At 65.5% G+C, this 8,403-nt stretch overlaps 2 protein-coding genes across 3 annotated transcripts; one reads left to right on the forward strand and one right to left on the reverse strand.

Moving 5' to 3' along the window:
• Positions 1-1,238: 1,238 nt before the first annotated feature.
• On the reverse strand, positions 1,239-6,119 carry EMD (emerin). Its single transcript, XM_045000318.1, has 7 exons — positions 5,940-6,119; positions 5,285-5,368; positions 5,101-5,184; positions 4,801-4,881; positions 4,453-4,553; positions 2,557-2,606; positions 1,239-2,340 (listed from the first exon to the last, which is right to left on the reverse strand). The coding sequence occupies exons 1-7, from the start codon at positions 6,019-6,021 to the stop codon at positions 2,085-2,087; spliced, it is 738 nt and encodes a 245-aa protein (XP_044856253.1). The 5' UTR covers positions 6,022-6,119; the 3' UTR covers positions 1,239-2,084.
• Positions 6,120-6,810: 691 nt separating this feature from the next.
• TREX2 (three prime repair exonuclease 2) lies at positions 6,811-8,403 on the forward strand. Of its 2 annotated transcripts, none has more exons than XM_045000414.1 (2): positions 6,811-7,165; positions 7,670-8,403. In XM_045000414.1, exon 2 carries the CDS (start codon positions 7,672-7,674, stop codon positions 8,335-8,337), a length of 666 nt encoding a protein of 221 aa, XP_044856349.1. In that variant the 5' UTR covers positions 6,811-7,165; positions 7,670-7,671; the 3' UTR covers positions 8,338-8,403. The 2 variants fall into 2 exon arrangements, with proteins under 2 accessions (XP_044856349.1, XP_044856350.1); XM_045000415.1 differs by having other exon boundaries at positions 6,811-7,161.

Here is an 8,403-nt window from a genome sequence, read left to right on the forward strand (position 1 = left end):
AACGGCTCAAGGACCGAAAACGGTAAATGCCGTTTTCACCAAAAACGTTCCCAGCTCCTGAAAGCCCCAACTTACAATCTTCCCTCCGCTCCTGTCAGGCAGGTGCACAACGGGTGGGAAAACTCTCCTGAGTTGTTCTCAAGGGGTCTGTTCTATTCAAATCTTCATAAATGTCGGGGTCCCAGCCCAGCGCGGACCCGCAAAGTGTGCGGAGGCCGGGATTCGAGAATTCACGCTGCTCTCGGCCACCCAGAGACGTGGCCTGAAATCAACAGGCTTCACCCAGGCCAGAGCACTCAGCTGCCCGAGTACACAAGGGGAAAGGCCGGCCGAGGCTGAGACGTGCTCCTACCCCTGTTGTGGGTCCTCGGGCCTGGGACAGATGTGGACAAACCGGAGAAAGCAGAGACCATCGGTCAGGGCCTAGCACCTAGTCCTGCCTCAGTGCAGACGACCTGGCAGGGTCCCTTCCAGCCCCCCGTCTCTCACGGCTCTGCTGCAGGAGGGCTGTTCTGGGGAGGTGGGTGGCTTCCATTGCTAGGGCCTAGCTCCTGCCCCCCGGGACAAGCCCTGCCCCTTCTTAGCCTCTCTTGGCTACGGTTCTGCACAGAGCCACAGGCAGGGGGTTGTATTCAAACACAAGGGCTTGCGGCCAGGTCACCAGGCGAGCAGCGAGGTCGTGCTCACGTGCCGAGGGCTGGCTGAGGAAATCTGCGAGTCACCTGCAAGCTCCGTGCTCGCGGCATCACCACGCCGGGCGGGACGAGCTGGCAGCACGTCGGCCCAGCCCCACCCATGATGATGCAGGAAATTAGTCACATCATCCAGTGCTGAGCCTCCTCCTGTGCCACTAGGATCTCGGGTGCACAGTCAACACCAGCTACTAAAAGCTGGACATTTTTAGCTGGGCAGGTGTATGGAACTCACATCCAAGAGTTTTAAAAGAGCTGGGGACAGAACCCAGGAGTCCTGGCTCCCAGCGTCCCCCCAGTCCCCACTCCCCTTGCAGAGCTGGGGAGAGAACCCAGGAGTCCTGGCCCAACCCTGCCTGCCCAGAGCCAGGGAGCGAACCCAGGAGTCCTGGCTCCCAGCGTCCCCCCAGACCCCACTCCCCTTGCAGAGCTGGGGAGCGAACCCAGGAGCCCTGGCTCTGTGCAGTGTTATTGGTGGTGGGGGGGGGGGTGGCTAGGTCAGGGCACTCCCTCCCCCCCCGCTGCCCTCAAACAACCAAGCCCCAATTTTACAAAACAACCAAAACAAGCCCCAATTTTATTGAGTGGCTCCAACACGGCTGGTTTGTTTCAAAAGCAAACCCCATGGGCTAGGAAAACGCAGCGATCCCCCCCCACTTCTCCCCCCCCCCCACCTGCCCAAGCTGATTACAAAAGCACAAGCTAAGCAGCACCACTGGGCAACAGACTAGTTCCCCCCCCCCGAAAAAAAGGGGGGGGTCAGGGGAGGGGGACCCCCCTGCAGAGGTCTGCGTCGGGGGGGGGGAGAGCTCCAGGGGGGAGTGTGGAGGGAGGTATGGGGGGGGCAGAGAGGAGCCTGGAGTAGGGCAGGGGCAGCAGTGTGTGTTGAGCCACCCCCCCCCCCCGTCATGGCCCTTCCCCCACCATAGTGTTAACCCAGGGGGGGGGAATGGGGTAGCAATACCCCCCCCTTAGGCTAGGCACAGGGCAGGGCAGAGCCAGGAGGCACTTAACGTAGACCCTACGTAAACACGCCGGGCGCCAGCAGGGACCTCAGCCTGCCGGAGGTGGGGGCAGCTGTGGGGCCCTTCCCCAATCCCTAAGCAGGAATGGGGGGGGGTGGAGCTGGCAGAATTGGGGGCAGGGCCACAATGGGGGGGGAGGTTTGGGAAGACAATGGGTGGGGCAGTGGATGCCAGGGGGGGACAGGGTCCCTGGGACAGGATGGGACAGGGGGGCCCCTGGCTGCTGGGGGAGAGTGGGGAGTGAGGGGGGGAGGAGGGATCGGACATGGACCCCTGGGGGCGCCCCGGGGGCAGGGAGGCAGGACGGGGGGGCTGAGACACAGGACATGGGCCCTTGGGGTGCTGGGGGGCAGGCTGGGGGGTCCCCTCACTCCTCGGGGGGCAGCACGAAGGGGTTGTCGTCGGCGCCGCCCTGCAGGGCCCAGTACACGTAGCCCAGGAAGGCGGCGAGCGCCCCGAAGAGCAGCAGCTGCAGCCAGAGAGGCAGGAAGCGCCGGGAGCCTCCCGCCCCGGCCCCCCCCGGCCCCCCGCGGGGCAGGGGGTGGATGGCGCGGCGCGGCTCCACCCGCATGGGGGGCGGGGCGGGGCGAGCCCGGCAGACCCGCTGGTAGGAGACACCGTCCCTGCCGGGGGGCAAAGAAAGGGGGGGACAGCGGTTAGTGTTCACAGCACCCATAGCTCCCCCCTATCCTGGCATCTCCCCCACCCCTGCCCCCAGGGCTAGGAACACCCCCCCATTCCCCCTGCTCAATGCCAGCTAGCACCCCACACGGGGGACCCCGAACGGGCACCCAACCACGCCACGACCCCCACCCCCCACCCCCACGACCCGGTCTCACCTCTCGGTCTCCTCCGACCTGCTCGGGGTGTAGGATGCGGCCTCTCCGATCTGCAAGGAAACGCACCGTCAGCGAACCCCAGGCCGGGCGGGGCGGGGGGGGCAGCAGGTGCCATCCAGCTATGGGGCAGAACCCCCTCTACGGGGGCAGCCCGGGAATGCAGGCCACGCACTCCCTCGTTTGCATACTCCGGCTCTGCCTAGGGGTAATTTGCATATCCCCTCCACAGGGGCCGTGCTGCAATACTAGCCTTAAACTGGGGTTTCCCCCCCACATCCTGCACCCCCAAACTGCTGCTTATTGTTGTGGGGACAGCAGATACTAGGAGAAGAAATGTGATACTAAATGCAAGAGATTGGGGGGGGGGGTGCAGCTCACCCTAACTTAACAGCGGGGTGGCCAGGATGACTAGGTACATGGGTGGCTCAAGGGTCCCCCCTGCAGGTTGATACTAGAGTGGAGAGACAATGCTAAATTAAGGCCATTTTATTGAACTCCCTCTACTGCAGCTGCCTCACCAAGACATGGTGCGAAGAAGAATTCTGGAGCCCGAGCTGCGTCCGCACCAGAAGTGGGGTCAACCTCACTGCGGCATTGGGGGGCAACATTTTGCACAGCCCCCACCCCCGTGATGTAATGAACTTGATGTAACTTTGAAGCAGAGACTGGCCTGGACCTGACGTTTGAGACCTTGCTCAGAAATAAAAAGGGGGGAACTAGGATGGTGGGATTCCATTTTCATGTGCCCCGGAGTCGACTGCAAAGCCAACGGGAAGGAGTCGATTTTTAGCGGTAGATCCCAGGAAGCCTCAATTTCCCCACAGACACAGAACCAAAAAAACCCAATTGGCTAATGGTAGAAATGGCCAGCTGGGAGCGCTCGTTAGAGTTTATTGACGGGCACTTGCCGTCTATATTGGGATACGGGATGTTGACCACTGCTGTTTTAACAGGTAGGATGGTGACATTTTTCAATCTCGCTGTCTAGGGTCATCAAATAATTATTGTCTCCCCTCCCCCAATCCCTGCCCTTTTCCCCCGTAACGTCCCGCAACTGGGCACATTTAAATAGACTAAAAAAAAAATAAGATAAAAATGCTTAAACCCCCCAACTTCGCCCAGCTGTGACAACGCAGCAGGCAAGTATCGGGGGGGGGGGGGGGGTTGATCCTAGAGTGTCCAGCGGAGAGAATTCAGGCCAAATCTCAGCGGCCACAGTCGTTACATTGTTGTTTCCTGAAACTCACTTTGGTGGGGTTATATTTTACTACACACACACACACACACACACACACACACAGACACACACACACACACACACACACACACAAGAGGCTGGTAAATTGTCAACTCATCCATTACGAGGGTATTCGGGGAGCTCGCCGCGCTGGGGGACGTAACGCCGCGGCACAAGACGGCGTCCTGGAGACGGGCGGCGTTTCTGCCTGTACTAAACTCTCCGGCTTTAAGCACCAAACTGGCAGGTTCTTTATCATTCCTACAGGGGCAAACTACAGGCGAGAGAATTTATCGAGCCGGCCGAAAATCAGCTCCCGGGAAGTTGCTTCGGTTTCTAGACAATTTTGCCCAAATTCAGTTCCGGCTCCGCTGGGCCCAACATCGCCCGGCAGCAAACGGTTTAAGGTTCGAGTTTTTCAGGCTGGGCCAGCAGCCGAATCCAGGACTGCCCCCCGTGGTGCTGGGACGGGGGCAGAGTTGGGGGTCGGAGGTGGTAGGACCAGGCAGGGGGGAGTGAGGGGACTGGAAAGGGGGGGCACCTATTTCTGCCCCGCCCTCCCCCATTTATCAGGCAGGGCTGCCCGCACCCCTGAGACGTTATTTGGGGAGGTCACGTCCCAGCCCCCCCCCCCCGCACACCCCCAGGGGAGGACTTACCGGCTGGCGGGCGGTGGCTTCCCCCAGGGGACCTGGGGCTGCCCCATAGAGCCAGGAGGAGGAGGAGGAGGAAGATTCTTCGTAGGTCTCGGTGTCCACGTCTGGGAGCGGAGAAGAGTGGGGTGAGATGGGGGGCTGGGCACGGCTCTCCCCTTCCCCACTGGAACCCCACCCCTGGAACTCCCCGCTGCAGGAATGTGAACATGGCACGGGGGTAGGGGGATGGGGTGTCAAGCCCAGGCCTAGGGGAATCGTACCAGACTCCCCTCCCCACCTTCGTAACCCCCCCCCCCTTGCCACCCCCACCAGAGGAAACGCTGCCCCCCCGCCCCCCAGCTCCCCTCTCACCATCCCCCAGGTAGCCGGTGCGACCCTCACGACGAGGGAAATCATACAGCGCCGGCGAGTACGTCGTGGTGGGGCTGGAGTCTGGGGGGCAGAGAAACGGGAGGGGTCAGTGGGGGGCACCTCCACGTACCCACCCCCACAGCAGACAGGAACATTCAGACACCTCAGCCGCGGTACCCCAAGTCTGGGAAAACTCTGCCGGTGCCCCTCACTCCTGACCCGCAGCCCCCTGCTCACCCAGCCCTGCGCCCCCCCCCCCCCCCAGGTGCCCCTCGCTCTCAACCCGCAGCCCCCTCTCACCGTCCGCCCCATAGCGGCGCCGCTCCTCCTCCTGCCGGGGGTAGCTGTAAGATTCCCGGATGTAGGTCTCGGTGGTGCCGGGATCTGGGGGGCGGGAGGGAAGAGACACACAGAAATGGGGGGGGGGGGAGGTCAGTGGCTGTGGCTGCTGGCCCCTCCCCACCCCTCCTGGCCCCCCACTCACCTGAGTAGCCCCCCGGGGGCGACAGCTTGGTGCGCTGGCTCTCGTATTCGCAGATCTTCCTCTCGTACAACTTCCGGGTCGATCCTGGGGGGCCGGGAGGGGGAGACAAGGGGGGGTCAGGTGGGCCCCCATGGTGCCCTGCCCCTCCCCCACAGATTGCCTCCCCTTGCAGCACCCCAACTCCCCATCCAGCCCCCCTCCCCGGATACCTCCCCGCAGCACCCCAACTCCCCCCAGACCCCCTCCCCGGATACCCCCCACAGCACCCCAACTCCCCCCATACCCCAGAAACCCCTCCCCCCGCAGCACCCCAACTCCCCCCATACCCCAGAAACCCCTCCCCCCGCAGCACCCCAACTCCCCCCAGAAACCCCTCCCCCCGCAGCACCCCAACTCCCCCCAGAAACCCCTCCCCCCGCAGCACCCCAACTCCCCCCAGAAACCCCTCCCCCCGCAGCACCCCAACACCCCCCACACCCCAGGAACCCCTCCCCCCGCAGCACCCCAACTCCCCCCACACCCCCGAAACCCCTCCCCCGCAGCACCCCAACTCCCCCCAGACCCCAGGAACCCCTCCCCCCGCAGCACCCCAACTCCCCCCAGACCCCAGACACCCCTCCCCCCGCAGCACCCCAACTCCCCCCGCCCCCCGTACCCACGACGGGCCCGTGCGGGATGCCGTAGCGCTGCAGCATGGCGATGAGCTCGGTGTCCGTCAGCCCCCGGTACCGCTCCATGGCCCGGCCGGGCGGGGGGGGGGGTCGGTGCCCGCGGTTCCGGCGCGCGGAGCAGGCCCGGGACAGGAGGCGCCAGCGGCGACGGGAAGTGACACGGGGGGAGGGGCCGGGCCTAGGGAACGCCCCGCCCCTGGCAACGCCTCTTCCAGCGAGCCCCGCCCCTAGCAACGGGCCCCCGAGCCTAGCAACGCCCGTTCCAGGGGGCCCCGCCCCTGGCAACGCCCCGCCCATCTATCCCCGCCCCTAGCAACGGCCCCCCCCGAGCCTAGCAACGCCCCTTCCAGCACGCCCCGCCCCTGGCAACGCCCCGCCCATCTCCCCCCGGAGCTCCCGGCGCCGTGCGGCGGCCGGAGGCCTCGTGCAAGCTTCTGCCCCCCCCCCGCCTGCCTCAGTTTCCCCACGTGGCTAGTAGCTGCCGTGGGAGACCCGGGGCTGTTTGTGGCTCCGTGAATTCCTGCTGCCCCAGAGCTGGGGGGAGGCTGGGATCCAGCCAGGACGCCTGGGTCCCATCTGTGCTCTGGGAGGGGAGTGGGTGGGGTCTCAGGGTGGCGGGAAGGGAGCGGCGGGAGGGGTGGGAGCCAGGGCGCCTGGGTTCCTTGGGCGCTGGAAGGGCGGGGCGCTGGGAGCCCGGACGCCTGGGTTCCCTGGGCGCTGGCAGGGCGGGGGCCTGAGAGCCCGGACGCCTGGGTTCCTTGGGCGCTGGAAGGGCGGGGGGCTGGGAGCCCGGACGCCTGGGTTCCCTGGGCGCTGGCAGGGCGGGGGCCTGAGTTCCTTGGGCGCTGGAAGGGCGGGGGGCTGGGAGCCCGGACGCCTGGGTTCCCTGGGCGCTGGCAGGGCGGGGGCCTGAGAGCCCGGACGCCTGGGTTCCTTGGGCGCTGGCAGGGCGTTCCTCCCACGCCCCCAGGGGGAAGCAGACTCATCGCTTTGCGTGGGGCGGTTTCGGTTTCCCCGAGGGGGAGGAACCGGCCCCCGCCCCCACAGATGACAAGTGACCTGCCCTCAGCCCTCCCTGGCACCGCCCCAAGGAGCTCACACAGCACGGGAAGCAGCTAAGGAGATACCTACCAGCCGCGCTATCGGCACACAACAGAGGGGAAACCGAGGCACACAGCCAGGGAGAGGCTTAACTGCAGTCACTTGGTGGGTGAGTGCTGAAGAACCCAGGAGTCCTGGCTCCCAACCCCCCGCTCTAACCACCAGCCCCCACTCCCCTCCCAGAGCCAGAGAGAGAACCCAGGAGTCCTGGCTCCCAACCCCTGCTCTAACCACCAGACCCCACTCCCCTCCCAGAGTCAGACAGAGAATCCAGGAGTCCTGGCTCCCAGCCCCCCTTGCTCTAACCACTAAACCCCACGCCCCTCCCAGACCCAGAGAGAGAACCCAGGAGTCCTGGCTCCCAACCCCTGCTCTAACCACCAGACACCACTCCCCTCCCAGAGCCAGAGAGAGAACCCAGGAGTCCTGGCTCCCAGCCCCCCTTGCTCTAACCACTAGACCCCACGCCCCTCCCAGAGCCAGAGAGAGAACCCAGGAGTCCTGGCTCCCTGCTCTACTCCTTCCATGGGGTCCCTGTATAAACAGCCCCTGTGCTTCCACCCCAGAGGCAGCCGCATCACTGGCTTCTGCTCACACGCCTCTTCCTCCCCAGCCATGCTGGCCCCCCAAGATTTCCAAACCTTCATCTTCTTCGACCTGGAGACCACCGGCCTGCCCCGGGACCGCCCCCGCATCACGGAGCTGTCTCTCTTCGCCCTGCACCGCCGCTCCCTCCTGCAGCGTCCCCCGCAGGACGCCCCCCGGCTGCCCCGCGTCCTGGACCAGCTGACCCTGTGCATCGACCCCCAACAGCCCTTCACCCCGGAAGCCGCCCGCATCACGGGGCTGAGCCAGCAGGAGCTGGAGGAGAACGGGAAGCGGGGCCTGGACCAGGCCGTGGCTCAGGCCCTGGGGGGGTTCCTAGCCCGCCAAGCCCCCCCGCTCTGCCTGGTGGCCCACAACGGCTTCAGCTACGACTTCCCCCTGCTGCGGACGGAGCTGGTGCGCGTGGGGGCCGAGCTGCCCCCCGCCACCGGCTGCCTGGACACCCTGCAGGCCATGAAGGAGCTGGGCCTGGGGGGCGAGGGGGGGTACAGCCTGGGGGCGCTCTTCCGGGGGCTCTTCGGGAGGGACCCTGACGGGGCGCACTCGGCCGAGGGAGACGTCCGCACCCTGATCGCCATCTTCCTCGCCAGGGCGCCACAGCTGATGGACTGGGCGGCGGGGAAGGCCCGGGACTGGGGGGATGTGACCCCCATGTACCTCCCCACCACGCAGTGAGTGTTCTGGGCTGGGAGGGGAGTTAGGGCGGAGCCCGGACTCCTGGGTTCTCTCCCCGGCTCTGGG

The sequence above is a fragment of the Mauremys mutica genome, unplaced genomic scaffold (assembly GCF_020497125.1).
Source record: "Mauremys mutica isolate MM-2020 ecotype Southern unplaced genomic scaffold, ASM2049712v1 000298F_np12_obj, whole genome shotgun sequence".
NCBI classification, from domain to species: Eukaryota; Metazoa; Chordata; order Testudines; family Geoemydidae; genus Mauremys; species Mauremys mutica.